This window comes from Taeniopygia guttata, chromosome 8 (genome assembly GCF_048771995.1).
Source record: "Taeniopygia guttata chromosome 8, bTaeGut7.mat, whole genome shotgun sequence".
Classification (NCBI taxonomy): domain Eukaryota; kingdom Metazoa; phylum Chordata; class Aves; order Passeriformes; family Estrildidae; genus Taeniopygia; species Taeniopygia guttata.
The window spans coordinates 6,147,035-6,167,397 of NC_133033.1; the positions used below are offsets into that span (position 1 = coordinate 6,147,035).

At 41.6% G+C, this 20,363-nt stretch overlaps 2 protein-coding genes across 2 annotated transcripts in view; one reads left to right on the top strand and one right to left on the bottom strand.

Annotated features, from left to right (window-relative positions):
* Positions 1 to 2,932, bottom strand: part of RNF11 (ring finger protein 11) — a gene marked incomplete at its 3' end in the record, with an annotated part of 28,709 nt that extends 25,777 nt beyond the window's left edge. Inside the window, 1 exon segment of the mRNA NM_001245666.1 lies at positions 2,561 to 2,932. Within this exon segment, the coding sequence (NP_001232595.1) occupies positions 2,561 to 2,683 (123 nt within the window). The 5' untranslated portion in view covers positions 2,684 to 2,932.
* On the top strand, positions 2,069 to 19,930 carry LOC115496227 (uncharacterized). Its single transcript, XM_072932960.1, has 3 exons — positions 2,069 to 3,598; positions 8,143 to 8,335; positions 12,162 to 19,930. The coding sequence occupies exon 1, from the start codon at positions 2,069 to 2,071 to the stop codon at positions 3,329 to 3,331; it is 1,263 nt and encodes a 420-aa protein (XP_072789061.1). The 3' UTR covers positions 3,332 to 3,598; positions 8,143 to 8,335; positions 12,162 to 19,930.
* The last annotated feature ends 433 nt before the right edge of the window (positions 19,931 to 20,363 follow it).

Consider the following 20,363-nt stretch of genomic DNA (forward strand, 5'->3'; position numbering starts at 1 on the left):
TCAATAGGTAAATAAATACTAAGTCATAACAGGAGTCTCACATGAACATCCCTGGCACAATCCTGTCAGAACACAAAAAAATACTTTAATGTCAAAATAATACAGAAGTCATCTTCTACAACTGTGTATCTTCCCCCAGCAAACCTCCTTCCCTTAGTTTGCATACCTTGCAAGAGCTACTCAGGAAGTTGACATACTGTTGCTGCAAACCCAACAGCAACAGACACCAGATTTTACTTTCTTCTAAAATACGCAGCTGATATTTCAGCTTCAAAAGTCTTCACCTTCCAGTTTCTCAAGGCTAGTTGCCACAAGTAAGTTTTCCAACTCGTTTTATCCCCTTTCCCGCTTTCATTTCTAATGTCTACTCATTATACACTGACTCTGGTTAAGATACTGAAAGAAGTCATTACCAGGAAAAAGGCCACAACTTTCCCATTTGTAACACTGACTCTGAGCTGCCACTTGAAAGTTAAAATGGGTGACTTATTTCTAGCACAGAAGTAATACTGGAGCATTAGCAATTGTTCCTACTTAAGAGTTTTGTGTATCTTGTAAATATTAACCAATTTAAAATTATAAATCCCCTCAACCTCTAAAGCGCACAAATATTGCATAATATTGTAGCTAAGGCCTTTTTTTTTTTTTTTTTAAGTCACAATCCATCATGGTTCAAAACCTGTGGAAAGAGTAGCTTTGATTTTGACTATGAGAGACTAAAGGCTACCCTAAGGTGAAGCTTTAGGAACTGGCAGGATCAGTGGAGGAGTTTTCAGGACAGACAGGGATGTTCAACACAGCCAAGTGCCCGTGGGCACATCACCTGACGCTGCACAGCTTCTTCAGCTGAGGGAAGGTTTGCTATGAATACACTTACTCGATAATAGACACCTGTGGGTTCATTTATTTTACTGTCTGTCGTGTTCTCAGTCAACCATCCACACTTACAGACAAGTTCCTCATCAAGAAAAAAGATCTTAAAAACCTCTGACGACAGAGTCCTTCTCTACATCAACATCCACACTACAAGGCCTGTATAAGGCATATACATGGTTGGTGACTCTTACAAGAGCTAAAAGGTTGCTTTCAAAGGGAAGAACAAGAAAACAAAAACCTTCACAAGTCTTCCTAGAATCGCAGATATAAATGCAATAAACAGCACAAACAGTCAAACTTTTTATGCTGATTTGACAAAAACACAACACACTTCTAAACCTCATGGACCATTCAGGCTTAATTTAGAACAACACAAAAAACTTGATCCGCCACCAAGCACTTTCTATTTACTTCAGCAGACATAGTTCAGAAATCAAACAGAAAAAATCCTCACGAAATTTATTGTGACATTCAGCTTTTGCACCCAAACAAAACAATCAGGCACACACTGCCAAGAAACATCAGTGCAGCTTCAGGGCACCAGCAAGGGCTGCTACGTGCAGGGCTTCTCTTCAACACTTACGGGGCTCCTATCAGGGTGGAATTCTTGAACTCGCTAAAGCATTTATAGATTACATGACTGTCCGGTTAAATACTTCCTGCAATTTTGTTAATTATACATCAAGCTCTGCAATTAGGGAATGACTCCCATCCTAGAAAACATACAGCTCTCAAGTTACCCCCCCCCCCCCAAGAATGTGTGTTTCTGTAGATGCCTCTGGTATGTATGCTATTATCCCAGACAAGAAAACACTTTCAAAACTCGAATAGAATGTGCAGTTCTATCGCTGGATGGTTTTCCTTTTAATTTTTCAGTGCTGTAGACCGTTTGTTTAGGTCAGTACACATTTCTGTAGGTGCGGAAGGAGATGTCCGGGAGCAGACAAGTGCAACCCCAAGTTCAGGTTCCCTTTTCGTGTCCATCCCTTCCAGAGGCGGCCAAGCGCAGGCTTCGACACCAATGCCATCCTCCCTCCACACCGGCGTTACCCTCCGCTGACAGCAAAGCCATGAAAGCACGCTCGGCCTTTTCCTTCTTTCCCCCTTGATTCGTCATCAAGACGTAAATTAAGAGATTCTCCCAGAGACAAAAAAAAAAAAAAAAAACCAAAACCAAAAAACCCACCGAACAATGGGAAACACTTCCCCGCCGGTGCCCCACAGGACGGAGGGAAACAGGATCCGCTGCGCTGGGGGAGTTACTCAGTGGGGATCAGATGCTGCTAAAAATACGGGAGCGGTGCGAGCGGGCCCGGGCAAAGCCCGGGCAGGGCCCGCGGTCCCCGTCCCGGAGCGTCCCCGCGCCAGACGGTGCGGGGGACATCACACAGACGGTGATGTCACCGCCGGCGGCAACAAAGGACGCGGCACCGGCCGGGCGGCCCCTGCCCTCCGCCTCCCGCCCGCCCGGAGCGTCGGCACCGGCCGAGACAAAGCGGCTTCCCCCGCGCTACGTGCGGGCGGAAAGGGAGAGGTTCGGGCCGCCCAACGCCGGAGCGGCGGCGGCGGGGAGGCGGCGGCCCCCGGGGCGGCGCGGAGCGGCCCCGGGCGAGCGGCCCCGCGACCCCCGCCAGCCGCGGCGGGGCCCCGCAGCCCCCGACCCTGCTGCCGCCCCCTCCCCTACCTGATATGGCGGCGGCGGCTCCTGATCCGGCTCAGCCCCGTCTCCGTAGCTAGCTCTGTCCGACTGGGACTCGTGCAGCAGCGAGATGTCATCCGAGGTGGGGGACTTGAGGCAGTTCCCCATCTTCCCGGGGGGAGCGCGGCCCCCCCTTCGCCTCCTCCCGCTCCGGATCCGCGTCCTCAGCCTCCCCGCCGCAGCGCGCAGCCCGCAGCCGCCCCGCCGGGGAGGCTCATGCCAGCCCCGGCCCTAAGCGGCTTAGCAGCTGCAGCCCGGCCGCCTCCCGCTCCGCTCCGCAGCCGCCCCGACCCCCGAGCCGGGGGGGCGGCAGGACGGGCCTCCCACCCCCCGTGGGGCAGCGGGCTCCGGTGGGTCCGCCCGCGGCTGCCCGGCGCGGTTCTGCTTCCCGGTCACCAGCTCCCTGCGCACTGGGCTTTGTCGCACGGGCCGCCCTGGCTCCTCCTCTCACCCCTCCCCGCCTGGCCCGGGGAGCAGCCACGGGGCCTCGCCAGGCTGCGCACCCCCCGGCCCCGCCGCGGGGACAGCCCTGCCCGCCCCCGGCGGGACGAGGCGGGACGGGACGGGCTGGGGAACCCAGCCGCCTGCCGGGCTCCCCCGGCCCCAAGATGGTGGGAGCCGCTTGGGCCCGCCCCCGAGCGCGGTGTTTGTTTGTGTTCCGGGCATGGCGGAGCCGGCGGCCGCCCGGGCCCGGCGCGGCGCGGCGGGACGGGACCGCAGCGGCGACCCCCGCAGCACCCGGCCCGCCCCGGCTGAGGCGCTCTGTGCGGGGCCCAGGGGCCTTCCCAAGGCTCCTCAGGCAGGGAAGAGCTCCCCGTGCTGGTCGCTGGCGTGACCCCAGGGGCACGGTCGGTCTAGGCACAGGGCGGTGAGCCCCAGAGTGGAGCAAAATCAGCAGCAAGCACTTGGCTTTTGCGTTTCTAAAGGTTTTTTATGCGATGAGCAAGTACTCTAATGAGCCATATATTTATCTTCTCTTTTTTACCTTCATAAAAATATATCCATACTTGGATATAAGTCCAGGTAAGTACTGATAAATGCAAATCTGAGGATACTGAATGCCCCCGTGTCACTGTGTTAGTGTGCCAGCACTGACCCACACAGTGTGGGATATACGATGGTCCTATTAGTGTTCTTTGGTTCCTCAAAATGCATCCTTGGCCTTCAGAGTCACATAATGGAAAATACTTTAAAATCCAATTTTTAAAGTGAAGTATTTTTTAAGGTGAAGCAAATATGATGCAGATGAGAGCAGCTGCAAAGTCCAGTCTGTAAAGCCGTACAGCGTGGCTGCTGCTTATCACCAAGTTGTCTGCTGATACAGCTTGGGCCTGCTTTGCACCTTCTTGGGTCAGAATATCTCCAGACGTGCTGTTCACAGTTATGTATTTGCCTCTACAACCTCTGCTGGTGGACCTCAGTCTGGGATCAGAGTTTTTGCTGATTATCCTTATGAGTTCATTCTTGTAGATTTCATTTTATTACTGTTCAGAGTAGTTTATTTTGCTGCTTATCAAAGGGTAAGTTAAACAACCCTGGTGTAAAGCCTCTGATTGCTGCCATTTATGGTGCTCTAACGCAGCTTCAGGCTTTTCAAGGAAACAGAAACTGAAAATTGGGCAGGATTTTGAGTGTTGCTCAAGATAGAGAGGCTTTGCAGTGGTGCATTGTAAATAATGACTGTGGTACATGGCTTGCTCATTTGGGTGTTTATCCTATGAGTCTGTTGGCTTGCTTTAATAGAATTAGGCAAGCAATTGTTGGAGGGGATCTAGTGAACGACTGCCTCACCCAGTCATGGTTTTCAAGGTTAAGGCAATGTCAGAGCTGTCTGCTGTGAGAACCTGGTGATGCAACTCCAGCATTGTCACTGGTATTTTGAGTTGTGCAGTGGCACTATTGGGAACAAGATGATGGGCAGCTAGAAGGACTGAGTTACGCAGCTGTTATCTCGTGTTTTGTTTTCTCTCTGAGGCTCAGGCCTGTGTTGTTGATGTAGTTCAGTGAAAACCACAGGTCACACTGTGCCATGGTGTGAGGCTGTGATCACAGTTTTGATCCTCCACAGTGAGGAGGTGCTGTGGAAACCCGGGGTGCCTCCCTGCTGGCTGACATGCCAAAATAGCCTTCCTTTGGAAACCAGAGTGCAAACTGGTCTCATCCTGATATGCAGTCAGGACATAGGTGGGATTTCCTCTGCATCTCAGGGTAGAGATGTTGCATTTATTTACCTTGAGGCCGATCTCCAGAAGGAATAGCTGCTAACCCCAGTTAAAACTTTCCCCTTAGTAGGTACAGGATGCTCCAAATCTGGGTATGTTTTTAAAAATGCAGACTTGTCAAGTGCCAGAAGAGACCTGCTTTTCACGGCGGATTCACAGAGACCAAAGAGGAAGCAGAGGTTCATGTTTGGCCTTGCAACAAGACAGACTGCACCTGTGAGAGCTCTGAAGGGGGAAGAGCTACTACCAGTCATGTCTGGACTCTTTGAAGTTGGGGTGGTTGAAGGCACTGCTTTTCCTGGCCATTCACTCCTGTTTTGCCAGATAGGTCATTAATAGTGGCTTTGAACCACCGGCTCAAAAGTTGTACAAAGGTCTAGGAGATGGAAAATGGAAACATTTTAGTGTTCACAAATGTCTTTTAATATCCCTGAATATGCTGAGATGTAGCTGTGAGCCTGCTCCTTTTGCTACCACACTTTTTGTAGGTTGGGGACAAGGAAGCAGAGGGATGGATCCTCAGAAGATGTGATTTATGAGTATGGTTTCTTTGCTTTAGCAGAACCATAGTGTAGTTTAACTGATTACTTTGATTCTCTCTGGTTTTTACTTCCTCTACTTAGTTTGGGGAACAAGTAATAGTCAGAATGGATTTTATAGAGCCTTAAAATGCTCCTGTAGAGGAAGAAAGATTCTTGTCGTGGTTTCGGGCTGCACAAATACTACTGACAGAAAAGATCATACAAATATAAAAATTTCTGTCAGACTAATATCAATACAGAACTGCCAAGGCAAGTCAATGAAACTTTTCCTCACATCTAGACATTTAAACAGGTAGCTGTAATCTGTTGTCAGAATGGAAATGGGGAAGTTCTGAAGTTTGCCAGTGTACAGAATTAATGTTCTGGTACACCTCAATACAACAATGTCACACATGGGTCTGTCCTCACCACCTTGTGGCAGCTAGCATCTTCTGAGTGAAATCTCTCTTTCAAAACAGAATGGAAATTCAAGAAAAAGAGTTTTAAACTATGCAGACAAAGTTTATGTTTTATTTTACAGGCTTTTGATATGAGAGGAGGCAAATGACACATTGATGTATTCTTAAGGCTCATACGAGGTAGCCAGAGGTGATGAACTGTTCTACTGAAAAATCCATTTCCTTTTGAGTTCAAAATCTAAAATCCTCTGGAGACATAAAAAGTCCTTCTTGTTAGGAGTTCCTCTACAAAACTGACGTCATAAATTGCCTAATTTTTAGATTAAAGACCCTTTGATAACACCATTTTACGTGATCCATGTTCATGTTATTGTTGGATAACATTTTGGATATGTTTAATATGTCATGCTTAACAAAAGTTTTCTAAAGACCTTTTCTGTCCTCAGCATGGAAAAGTTTTTTCACTTCCTTTTCTTCCATCAAGCTTATTTTCCCAACACTTATCATCTCTCATTAGGTCTTATCTTTCTTCTGGGTAGGATTGTTTTCCCAGTTCATACACAGAAGCCCAGTTGATTTCTGAGTGCAATCTTTCCATGCCATGCTACCCAGAGGTTCAGAGATAACTCTGTTTGCTTGGGTAATGTTGGTGAATAGAACACAATGCAATTTTAAAACCTTTTTCTGGAAGGAAAAAAAAAAGACTTTGTATACCTCTGGAGAATGGAAGTAAATTACATTCTTCCATTATGTATGTGAATCTGATTATGAGGATGGTGGAATTAATTTATGTGGTTATAAAGAACATGGCATCTTCTAAAATGCACATGATTATTTTTAGTTTTGTTGATTTTAGCTGAACCATAGACATTTCTCAGTGTATGTTACAAATGCATATTGCTTTCTGAGACAGAGTGAATACAGCACTAGAAAGCAATTATGGAACTAATATATCTCCCTGAAATGTACTTTGTGATGCAGGATTTTACTCATGTTTCTAAAAATTACTTAAACTTCTGCCTAAATTATACTGGTATCACAAATATGCCACTTAAAGCAATTTATCGCAAAGATACCATCTTGGTAAGAAGAAGTATTCCATGACTGGCAAGAATAACTTGCTTTCCTTAATAACGGTCTTCCCCAGGTCCAAAATGTTTTTTTCAGTGAGGAGTGTAATGTCTGCCTATCCTGTGCCCTGGGGCACCTGCCCTGTTCTCTGAGCCACAGAGAACAGAAAGAACATGTATTTTGGCACTGAAACACCCAAGCAACAAAGCAGACAGTCATCATACAAAAATAACCTCTTCAAACAAACCCTCTGTCACCCAGCTTCCTGGGGAATTTTGTGTAGGAATAATTTTTTTTCCCCTTGTACCACATGTTGCCACAGTCTCAACTTCAAGAATGATCAGAGACCTACAAAACATGATCTGAGGGGAAGGATTGAAAGAATTGGGGTTGTTTAGTCTGAAGAAAAGGAAGGTGTTGGGAAAAACGGTAATGATCTTTCAAAAATAGAAAATGTTTCTCTGCAGAGAGAAGGAATCAGTTTTTCTTTATGTTCAGTGGGTCTAGGGCAAGAGGTGATGGACTTGGAGATTTAAAGTAGATATTAGGAAATTATTTCAACCTGAAAATGTAGTTTGGCAGTGAAAATGATTACCTGGGAATCTCATTTGCTGAAGGCTTTGAAAGGCAGATTAGGTCACACGTCTCAGGAATGGTTTTAGTTGCAGTAGATTATATGGTAATAACCCCAAAAGGTTCCTGGCTGGTTTATGATGTTTTGTTTCTCTTAGGTGATTTACAGCAGGTGCTTTACTGCTGTGTTATTTTGATTCTCACTCTTCTTTGTATGCTCAGAAAATGCCAGGAAGAAAAAATGTCAATAGGTAAAAAATTGGGTAAGTAGGATGGGTGGGGACATTCCCAGTAGCAGAATACCACGAAATCACAGTTCCTGCAGGAAAGCTGGTGTGCTTGAGCAGAGTGTGACATGCTGACATGTTCTCCTGACAGGCTTTGGGACACAGGTTTTGGGCTGGCTCTCAACAAGTGGTGGTTAGTCAATACACAGAAATCTGTGTTTTCAATTTTAGTTTGAGCTTCACTATTTGCTGTATTTGAGTATTTCCTGAATTTGCATGGAGTGAACTCTATCCACAGTTCACCTGAAGGCAATTTGTTAGACTTCTTGTTCCTCTAGTTCTCTGCAACAGTAAGGTAGTACCCAAAGTGCATGTAATTATTTGAAACAGAGTTGAGGAATTAATTGTTCTAGTTAAATATGCATTCTGCTGCAAAATTTAAAACACCTCTTGTTCACCTTCTCCATACTCTTCCTGTTTTTCTCGTTTTTACCATTCTTCCTGTAGCCTAAAATCTCTCTTTTCTTCCTGTAGGTAACTGTAGGTCTTCTGCAATAACAGAGTGATAAAATGACACTTGAATAGATGCATGAGAACCTCGGGAGTGTGATATGTCAACTCTGGTTGACAGAGACAACTCTGCCCAAGTCCAAGATCACCTATGTCTTTGTCATTCCTTGACAGAAAACTGCTGAAACTCTTTCTGGATACTGATGGATGGCTACAGGTACTGTGTTCTAATCTCTTACTGCTGAAAAAAATTTCCTGAGATCGCTGTAAATCAAATTCTTTATTAGGTGTTCTGTTTGTATTGTTAAAGCAATTTTAGATACCTGAAAACTCTTACAGTGCTTTGTTTCAGTTTTTCCTTATGGATCATGATTTGTAATTCTCTGAGAGGTTTCCCTGCAGCCTCCTTCTTTGGTCCACTTTTCCAGTAAGCATGGCACCACAAGCTGCACAGAGTGATTCACTTAAAACCTCAGGGTTTAATAAAGGAATAGTATTTAGTGTGTACAAAAATGCCACTGATCAAATTTAGTGTCCTTCCTTTTTCCTAACGCATCGTTGCCTGCAGTTTGTAGCTCTTGCCACTCCCTATCCTTCTCCATGTAATTCCTGCCTACTCAGATTTTCTTATTTTATGCTTCTCCAGATGATTATTCTGAAGGGTACTATTTTGCACTTCCTGTTGAAGCTCTGGTCTGTGACAGCTTAGCCTGCTGAATTGCAGCAGACAAAATTACTGGAGACTGATCAGAAGGAATGTGAGAAGGAACCATGGAAGATTTTGTACTAAAAGTATGAGGTGGTTCTGAACAACTGCCCTTGGGAAATTCACTTTATCCTCTGGCCAGAAATGTTTCTTCTTAACATTTAATTTTACTTTTTGATTAGTCTGTGTTTGTACAGACTCTTGGAGGGACAGGCTGGAAATTTGTACTAGTATTTGCTTTTGTATGCTCAAACACTACTGTGTTTCCTGAAAAATAATTCTAGAAAACAACTATATCATGCAGAAAACAGAAGTTATCATAAATTAAACCTCTGACAGTATGGAAAGGAATACAAGAAGGTAATTGTGCAATTCCTTAGTCTGTTCTGATTTTGGTTGTGTGGAGATTCCTATAAGGCATGAAAATCTTGCTTGTTTATTTACATGACAAAAGAGGAGAAAGGCCTTTTTTTTTAGCAGAACATACCGTTTAAACAAACACCACAGTGAAACAAGACAGCTAAAGGTACTATAAGTCTATTTTTTTAATGGTTAGAAATTTTTGTGTCTAAAAATAAATTATTTTTCTTTTCATTTACTGTGAAGTGCATGCCTACAATTACTTTTTGTAACAGCAAGCTGTTTCCTCTTTCCGTTAAGTTTACAGAAATTACACACTCTGTGAAGCTACTTTAACTTTTATTTGGAGGCATTACCATCTTAGCAGTGGACTTGCACGCTGCTTCAGATATTCTGAAGGCTGCATATTGACTTAGAAAATGTCTCAAAAACCACAGGCACACCATTTGTTGTTTAGGTACGTGTGCTGTTCCACAAACACTCCTTTAGACAGAGGGGACTGCACAGAATCTCTGTGAGACACAGGGTGATTGCAGTGGTGCATTTTGCCTCTGGCTTACAAGCTATACACCAGCACAGTGCAAGGGTTAAGGACAAGATAAAATCACTTGCTGCTGTTTTGGTTTCCTGAGGGGTTGTTGCTTTTACATGAGAAATGAGGAATGCAGTGAGGACCATTCCTGTGCCAAAATTTCAAAGTATATTCCTGTCAACTGTGGTGCCGTTCATAGGTTTTACATCAGAGTCTTAAATTCGGATCTAAAGATCTCTGTTGTAGAAGCCCCATCTTGTGGACAACCAATCAATGACTACTTCAGCACAACTGAAATTTGAAATATTTAGAAAATCTGGAAATATTGTGGTAGTTTTGGCAACAAACTGGAGAGTCTTCGTATTTCTGGACAATATGGAAACTTCATTCATGTTTAGAAATCAGCATGTGCTTTTCAAAGGCTATTTCCACAGGAATAAATTGTGGATTGCAGAGAGGTATTAACACTGGGGTGGAACCAAGGATGGTACCCTCAGAACCTTATTTTAAGTCTAAATCAGCTAAAACACAAGCCTGAATCCTGCCTTGAATTCACAAAATAGTGTCCTGTAGCACTTGGATAGTACAAATGAGTCTTTAGTGGCAAAATAAAAAATAAGGGCAGGAGGATATCTTTTGAAAAAAAAATGTTAAGAGAGAAAGAATAGCAAAGTATGCATGAAAACTGAATGTGGAAAATTTGGAAATATCCTTAAGGAGAGTGTTTGCTTCAGCACAAAGTAGTGGATGAGGTCAGCAGCTCCAGACTCAGTGAGTCAACACACTTAGTAGGAAGTAAAAAGAGTGTGAAAACAAGACTGTGATATAAGCTATTTTCAGGTTTCAGTATGACCTTGGTAGGCTATATTAGATATATATTCTATTAAACAGAATAACATATACATATAATTAGAAGGTCTTTTTATTGCTCTGAAGAAATTGAGTTGCTCTATGATAGTTTTCTGTTTCTTCCATATGAAGAAGGTAGGATCCTTCCTGATAGCTTTCCATGTAGTAATTAAGGCTGCAACGAAGGAGCCAGAAAATGTGGCGACATCTAGGGAAAGGTTGGCAGAAGTGCCTCCAACTGAAACACCTCTCACTGGAGTCGTGGCCACTTTTCCTGTGAAGGGGATGTATCCAGGGAAAGTTTTGTTGGAGTGGCTTATTTAGAAGGGATGCCAACAGTAAAGAAGATTCTGGCATGTGAACAGGGTGCCATTGCAGCCCTTCTGATGGGAGCAGGACAGGGGTTGCTTTTCCTACACATAGATGTTTTACTGAGCAATGGGATTAACGGGGCAGAAGTTCAGAATTTGGTCATTGCAAAGCCAGGAAATAATTTCTTAGTCCTTACCAATAGTAGTCTGGATGAATCTTCACTTTTAAGACATACCATACAGCTACTTAGAATTCCCTGCATTTAAATAATAAAGCATGAACAGTTCAGCAAGAGGAGTACAGACAGATATTATTAGTATGGTGTGAAATCTAGAGGAGCTACAGCCTAGGAAAAGAAAATGAAGATGTAAAGATTGTCATAAAAGGGTGTTGGAAAGCAAGGATTTATTCCAGCAGTGCCAAGGAGGAGAATAAAAGCTGCTCAATCCCTTCTCTACCAGGTGAGTTCATTGTAGTACAAAGGACAGGTCTTGGTGTAAAGGATAAACTATTGCCTTATTCTGATCAAAAGGCTCTAGAAAAAGTAATTATTGGTAAAAGCAAAGTCTGTGAAGGAGTAGAAGAAAAGGGTATAATTCAGTGATACTTCTTGTATTGGATTGTATTATAAATTACAGGTGTTTGTTTATGCCCATCTGATAAGGAAGGGAATTGATTACATCAAGACCTTGTACCTTCCCAGCTTAGGTACAATAAAATGTTCAGTTGCAGAGAGTTCCTTGCTAAAAGTGGCAGAGTAGTATTTATCTCTCACATTAATAGATTTTTTTCAAGAAAATACAGCAGAACTGGAAACTTGAAGTGTAAACCTGCAGTAATCCACTGTCAGAAGAATTGTGTAGGTGTATAAAATTGATTTCAAAGGGAATGAAGAGGTGTGACTTGTGAATTGCTACTTTTTAAAGATGAAAAATTAGTTCATATGTAGATCATGTTAAAAAAAGAAAGTAATTTTTCATCCTTATCTCTTTATTATGCACATTTTTATAGATGTTTTCTTTGGTTGCCTGTAGCCTTTCTGCTATTTTAAATATTCTCAAAATTTTATTGGGATAAAAATGTTAAGAGATTAATAATACTGATATATCAAGTGATTTAGCATTAAAAAAAGACAGATTTTCAGTGGCCATTTGAAAACAAGGCTTGATGTGTTATGTCAATACAAAACTAAATCTATGCAATTGAACCTTGAGCACTTGTGTTTGCAATGTATAAAAGTGTTCTTTGAAAGCTGTCTCTGTCTTGTGTCCCTTTCTCTTCCAGCCCAGCCTCTTTGTCCAGAGCTGTGGTGGTGCCACATTGCTGTGGCCCCATTGCACCAGTCACCACCACAGGATCCACTTCCCCAGGGATGGATCCTGGTGCCTGTGCTGCATCAGCCAGGAGAGGAGAAGGACAGACCCCTGCTGTCACCAAGGACACCCAAATCTCTCCTGAGCCTCATCCAAAAAGGTTCCATAATGTACGGTTCCTTATGGCAGGACACTTCTGCTATTGTTTTGAGCATTTTAAAATGTTATCAGGCAATAATTGCTATCACAACTTTTAATTCTGTGTTTCTGTTTCAAATTTTCCTCAGTTCAATCAGAACCAAAAGTTAATGCCCATTGGCTAATTTCCAGTGCATGCCTCCACAGAACAACTGCTGCCTTTAACTGGTGGAGAGATCAAGGCTTGAACTGACAAAAGACATCTGTATTTTGGAAAACAAATTAATGTTTATGTTTTAATTTATAAGTTCCTGGCTCTTTTATGGTTCCTGTTTTTCAAGTAATGTCTCTTTGGATCCCTAGCTGATGGAGAGTCAAAATGGAAAAGGCCCATGAGAGAATTATCACACTAGAACATCTGGTCTGCATTGGAAAAAGCTGAGAAAGATATTCAACATCCCTGAGACTGAGGCAGCCATGAGGCAGTTTGAAAGTCAGTCCATGAAAAATTGTGCAGGTTGTAGCCACCTGGGCCAATCTAGTGTTGTTTTGGGAAGAGCTACTCTGCTCATGAGCATATGAATTTTAATCTCCCTTAAGCATGGATATGTGAGAGCTGGGAGTGGTATGAAAGGTGTTTGCTTTCCATAATGTTAATCTGAGTCCCAGCATTGTCCTAATTATATTGTGGGTTTTTGCCAGTCTCCCAGATTTCTTTTGAGCATGTAGGCTGGAGTCAAAAGGCTTTCCCAGGGCTTTTGGCATAGCTTTACAGGAAAGTGGATGGAAAGGACTTTGTATATTTTTGGAAGAATATTTTGCATCCTGCTTTAAACTATTCCAGAAGGTAAAAGGACATTAGCTAGACTGTGTGTTGGCTCATGTACTGCTATGTCACTAATGAGAAGGAATTTTTTTCCTGTTTTCTGCAGTCACAGACTGTAAGAAATGCAAAGAAATCATGGGCCAGCCAGGGCAGTAAAGGTACCCCTGGATTCAGAGGGAACAAACTCCTTCCACTACATGAAACTTTGGTCCTTTAAGTCATTATAGCTCATGCAGAACAGAAACAATTTGACATGTATAACAAGAAACATTGCAAATTGTTTGCCAAACAAAGACTTATACTGCAGATGGAAGAACTGATGAAAATTGTTTATAGATGGGGAACTAAATGTAGATTTTTCAAGAACAAGGTTGCTGTCTTCCTTGCCAAGACAAACAAATCTGATAGACCATCTCATTGCTTTAGACTGCCTGAGGACCCACTAGAAAGTCTATGGACCTTTTTCCACAGAAAATTTGTGTATTGTCAATACATAAGTGTATTGTCCACAGTTACACTATGGCAGCTGCAGAGGAAGTGGAAGGTTCTCAGGAATACATTAGGGAGAACTGGATTTTTGGCTTCTGAAACAGTGTGGAGTGCTTTTGGAAACTGTGGAAGTTTATAAGCTGGATGTTAATGCTACAAAAGGTTATCTGTGAGTTAAATATAATAGTAATTAAACTGCTGACTTTAAATCTTAACACTAACAACACAATGAAATTGAGAATTGCTATCTTCTAGAATTGCAGTTTCCAAGATGCCTTCATTCCTGTGAACCTACCCTGGTCTGCATTTAGAGATTTTCAGTGTTACCTTTAGAAATCTGTGCACAGATGTTTTTACAAAGCACTGTGTAATCATCCCAAACAATGGTTTTAATGGGCCAGTTATTTGGGAAATCATGTAATGAGAACATAAATACAATCCCTGATACTGACATAAAACATGTATTAGCAAAATAATATAGTTTGTATTTCCTTGATATAGAGCAGACCCTGGAAATACGTAACTCATCATGCCCTTAAAATTCTGTTATATCTGTAAACATGTATATTGGCAGAGAGGCCCAGCAGCATCCTGGGCTGCAATAGGAAGAGCTTTGCTAGGAAGTCAAAGGAGGTGATCATTCCCCTTTGCCCAGCACTGGTGAGACTTCAGTGGGAGTGTTGTGCCCAGTTCTGGGCTCCTCACAGCAGGAAGGACATGGAAATGCTGGAGGGAGGGCAGGAAAGGGCTGTGAGGGTGGACAAGAGGAGCGTGTGTCCTGTGGCTGCCCAGGGAGGTTTTGAAGTTGACATCACTGAAGAAACTCCAAACTCAACTGAGCAATGTCCCAAGCACCCTGCCCTGGGTGATCCAGCTTTGAGCTGGGCTTGGGCTGAGTGATCTCTGTTGATGCTTCCAGACTGGGAATATTTGAAGCACTTTGCTTGTGTCTTGTCAGTGTTTTAGCTGCAACTTGACTGTGGAGAAATCCTAAGGAGAACAAAGGCTGTGACCCCAGAAATTCATCCAGATGGCTGAGGCCCAGAAAAGGCATAATGGGAGCTGCTAAGTATTCTGAATATCTCATCAGAGTGATATTTCACTTAAAAATACAAAATAGAAATTACTGGGGTCTTAATGACACTGAATACTCATAATGTTCTCTCACTTCAGCTGGACTGCAGATGGTAACAGCCTCTCTCTATCTGAACACACTTTTTTTAGTTTAACCTTGCTCTGTAAAATCTTCACACATATTTTACTCTAGAAATTAATACTTGGTGCTTTACAGTGCAGAATTTATTTGCTGTTTTTTTCTATGCTTTCTTTCCTTACTACTTTGTTACTGATATTAACAAATTACAATCTATTTTGACATATTTCTTCAGCACATACTATGCCTAAAGGAGTTAAAAATATCATAATTTGAGCAAGGTAACATCAAAATATACAATTACATTATATATTCTATGGCATTTAGTTTGTAGCTATTCTTATAGTACCTTCAAAATAAGAAGGAAGATGAAATTCAAAAAGGGCTTTCATAGTTTAAAAATATTTATGTTGAAACAAGATTTATGTTGAAAGGCAAAGATAACTTTTTTTTTTAAAATCAGCTGAATAGTGGTAGGAAGATTCACCTGTGGGTTTTTTCTTTATGAAAATGCTAAGGAGCTAACTTATAGTATTGAGAATTCCCAGATCCTTATTTTGAAAATTCTTTGTCTTTTATATTCCTCTTAAGGAAAGAGGAAAGCACACTGGAAAACAAGAAATTGAGTAACATTGAACAAGTAATTAGGAAATAAATAGATTATAAAGCATTGTATTTCATTTTGGGTTTGCATTTCAGCAAGTGAAACAGTAAGTAAATAACCTGTTTCTTTATTATTGATATATGGAGATATTTTGGGTCTGACAGACCAAGGCATAAATGTATAAGTAACACCTGTGATAATTATTAGAGGACATTAGATTTTGCTGGGGATGAGCCCATTGTGAAACCACAAAATTAAGACTTGAGAAGAAAATAACACATGAAGGTCAAATGTACTTAGTCATTGGTTGCTGTCTCTGCACCACTTTCCCCTGACATAAAGCTTTTACAGCACATCCCCGGTTCAGTCTCCGATAGAGGGTGTGGGATCCTGTGTGGGATGGGGTTTTTGGGGGGGAGAGTATTACTTTAAATTGACACCTCTAGCAGCAGTTCCTACTTGTACTGGTTCCCTTTTATAAATGTGTAACCTATTATATTCTATCCAAGCCTGGCTGAGCTCCAAGTCACCCATTTTTCAGTAATACAGGAAATTAAATCTAATATCTAATAAGCGTAGAGGCTTATGCAACCTTCATTCCCTGTAAAAAGTATTAAATAACATAATAATATTACATTGTCTTCTGATTGCTAGAGAGCTGTGCACTACAGTTTTTTGTAGACCAAACTGGCTCTGCATTTGGGCTTGAAGAGTCTGGGTTTATCCATCCTTTTTTGCCAACTTACTGAATTTCACCTGAAAAATTCTCCTCTTATTAAAAGACCTCCTGAAATGTTCACATGTTGGGCTTGGTCCCCTTCTCCACTTCTCCCTTTGTTCCCACAGAGGGCTGTGTCCCCCATGATCTCATCCTGGGGGTGTTGCTGCTTTCTCATTCATTCTCTCCCAGGATTTTCCAGCCTGAACAGATTTCTGCCTGTTTCATCCCATTTTCTGATAATGCCCACCACAGTTCTGTTGGTGCAGCCTTTAAAAATGCAGAAATCTGACTTTAGGCCATGCAGGTTAGCAATGTAATTTCAGGGCTTTGTCTCCTGCATGTAACCAGTTCAATAAGTGGACTTATACTGAATAATTTTAAACTGTTACAGCCCTCTGAAACCATTTCTCTCTTGCTGCTGTAATACATAAAGTGACATAAGGTCACTGATGCTGTGGAAATTGGTTTTGGAGTTGATATGCTAATTCAGCAAGAAATCAGTTCTAGCAGAAAGGCAAAGAAAATTATTTTAATCTGCTGCCATGCTACTTTGTTAGCTTTTAGGAAAGAGATAATTAAAATATTCAAGGGAGTTCCAAGTCTGTGGAAAAAGTACCATTTTGGAGATTTAAGGTTATTTTTGCCTCACAGCTTATTAGCTTCTTTTCTGAAAGCAAGTAAGCTGAATGTGATGGACACAAATATGACATTTTCACATGCTCAAAAAAATAAGAAATAAGATATTTTTTTAAATTGAGTTCTGTATAAGAATAAACTTGGTTCAGTCTTTTCTGTGTCACTCACCCCATGTTTACAGTAACAGCTCCTGCAATTTTGTGGATGAAAACTTTCATGCAGATACATCCAGTAATGAGGATGCATTATGCAACTAATTGCAATGGAGAACAAAATCACATTAATGGTGCCTGAGGAGAAAGAGAATCTCTGCACTCAGTGTGAGTAAGGGGTAGCCAATGCCTTATATATTTCCAAAACAAATATTTAAGTTAAATTTAAGACAATAGTTGATCTCTGAGAATGATCACTAAGAGTTTGAAAGCCCTATATTTTTTTTCAAAGCACTGCACTTATGCTAAGGAATTTCCAAGCACAAAAAATAAAATAATGCTTACTGTATGAATATGCCAAAGGGAAAAAAAAAAAAACCCAACCCAGCATAAACTCTTTTATCTTTCTGAGATGAAGAACATAGAAAATAAAAATGCATTATTAAGAAACATTTTTTAAATATCTGAATTGTAAAAGTAGTGCTGTCATTGTCATATTTTAGAAGATATTTTAATTTTATAATAAAGAAAAAAAAAAGACATTTTACTCTCTATTCTTTCATGGAACAGATACAACGCTGCTGTTTGCAGAGGAAGGACACCAGCTGCCCTAGAGTGAGGGATGAGCTCCACTGGACATGGGTTGGCTTTCCTGGCTGCAGTGATCAGTATTTCATTTTAGCAAGTCTGAGATTGCTCCAAGTCTTCATCTCCTCCTGCACTTCATACTAATGCAGGTTGTATGTTATTGAAGAGAGAGAAACAGCAAATGAAGTTCAATGTTTTATTTCATGCTCCCCAAGGTTACTCAGACACAGAGAGAATGTGTGCTGCACTCAACTTGCAGATCTTGTGTTAGAAATCCTGGCTCCCCTGTGCTTTCCTGCTTTGCCTGTAGCTGATAAGAGAGCTCATAACAGGAACCCCCTGTTACCTCAGCTGCAAAAGGCTCTGAGAATCTAATGGCCAAGAGAGTGAAATTTAAATCTATTTTTGTTTGGCTTGTGTTTCAGCAAGCATTTAAAAGATCCCCCAGTTTATCTTTGTTAGAGATTGTTTTTCTTTTGGCTTAGCTTGGGTACCAATCTCACTGTTGGGTTTACATTTATGGAGTGGGACCCAAGGTTTTCTCCAAGCATTCAGTATTATGATTTTGACCTTGCAAGTCTTGTTGCTTGGGATAGGTATAAAAGCCATGCATGTACAGAAATTGAGTCAATTGAGAAGGAACAAAAGTAGTTTTGAAAGCTGCCTCTCCTCTTGGTGGCAGGCAGAAGAATTGATAAAAGCTGCAAAGAGTGAGCAAACTAATGATGGTATTTATTATACATTTTATTTTGTAGGTGTATTTTTAGGAATAGTTTTTAAACTGTAATTATTTTGCTCGCCTTTAGCAAACCATGTGTGAGCACAGCTGTTTTTCCAAAATGCCTGCGTTACTTGCTTTTGGTGCCGCCAGTCGAGTTCTCACGCCACAGAGCAATGTCCACAAGGTGGTGCCACAGCTAAGAAGTTTGCAACAAATAAGGCAAAAGTAATTTGATAATTCTGTATACTTTTTGCGACTGACTAGAGTATCTGCATCATTAAAGAATTAAAAATTATTTCATAAGCCAAATATCACAGGTTTGCAAGCTCTTTTTTTAAACCACTTGTGTGAGCTAGGGTGGGTTTGTCTGCTGAGCGAGAGCAACATCCACACGCCTGTGACTGTCCCAAATCCTGTACAAAAATGAAGAGGCAGCTCAGGGTTTAGCAGTTAGGCTGATGAGGAGCTGGGTATTTCCTAGCAGGGTTACCTGTGCTATCACTGGCATGTGTCTTATGTTTCTGTTTGGGTGTCTTCAGCAGGAATCGGCCTGAATCCTGACAAGAAGAGTAGTTCATCCACTACTTCAGCCAAGGCAGTTTCCACTTATCCTGGACTGGCTGTGGTACATCAGACCCGAATTTCCTGAGTTTTTTCTGGAGCCAGGGGTAGCCAGGCTCCCTGCCCTATGCTAATCAACAGCTGACTGTTAATTCCAAAGGGTATGAAGTGCTTACAGAGGGATCTGCACAGATGCTCAAGTTTCTGGGCATCTTTCTAGGAAAGATCAGACTAGAGAAGGTACAAGGCAGTAACAGGGAATGTAAGATGTCACATGTTCAGTACAGAAAAGACAAAGCTTCCAGGAAAAAGTTGTTTGTAGGGATCTGGATGACTTCTGTATATCCCAGAAGATCTTAAGTGCAGCAGGACTTGGCCATGCCCGTGAGGAGGTGTGTGCCAGTTCTTCAGCTACCTTTGGCCACATGGTGCTTCTTACACCCCTGCCCTGCACCCCTCAGTGGCCTCTGCAATCCAGGTGTTTGTCCTAGCACAAGAAATATTCCCTGTCAGCTTCTGCAGTGGACAAATTAAATTTGAATCTTTATTCATTACATAATTTTGTACCAAAAGCAGCAAGAAAAAGGGATACTTAAAATACCATTCAGACAAGCAATGGTCTTGCCTCCAGCTAGTATCTCTCTTTGGTAGGCCTGTATCAGAAAGAGAAAAATAATAGGGTTTGCATAATATTTCCTCTAAATTGCTACTATTATTTTAAAACATACTAAAATTCTTCTGGCTAGTAAGAGACTCAGTGGAAATTATGTGTACCCAGGAAAGATTGTTTGTCCCCCAGTTATAAAGTAGAATGAGTTAGAAGCTTATTTAGTCCAATTCTAAAGGTTGTCAAATAACACAAAAGCCACCTATTTTGTTTTTAAGGGTCATATCTATAAATTATATTTTTAAGTGGTATACAGCATTTTGAAACTTTGTATTGGTTTCAACATCTGTTTGAAAAAGTCAGTATCTAACCTGAGAACTAACTAAAAATATAAAGTCATGAACAGGTCAAGTAGATTTAATTTCTCAATCAGTCTGTTGAATTAGCTTGAACTGAATCATGACAGTCAGAGTATTCCTGTAAGATTGTTCTGAGTGTATGGCTGCAGTGTGTCTTGAAATTAAACTAACATATTTCTGGTTTAGTTTGAGCTTTGCTTTTTCTTTAACTTTGCAAAATTCTTTCAAAAATGTTTACTTTTCAGATACTTAGTGAACAGTAAAAATTATGTTCTATTCTGAAGGGAATGAATGATAGAGTATCTGAGATTATACATCTACGTCTACACAGTGTGGAAACCCCAGGTATGCATTATTTTAGCAATTTCACAACTGAGTTGAAATCCTGAACCCTCTCCCTTGCAGTATTTGCAACAATTTTCTCCTTTTATTGGAAATCCCGTAAGTATTTTTAAAAGATCAAAACTGTTTTTTCCCTAAGCTTGATTTTCTGGTTTCCCATTTAGGCAGTGATGAACAAAACCTGCTTCAGCTCTCTGCCTGACTCTTGGTGGCTCAGAAATGCTCCTGCAGATGCAGTGCGCTCACCGGAAGCAATTGAGGATGGCAGTGGTATCC

Coding starts and splice junctions, on each gene's coding strand:
- LOC115496227 (XM_072932960.1), top strand. CDS start 2,069: ATGGGAAACACTTCCCCGCCGGTGCCCCACAGGACGGAGGGAAACAGG.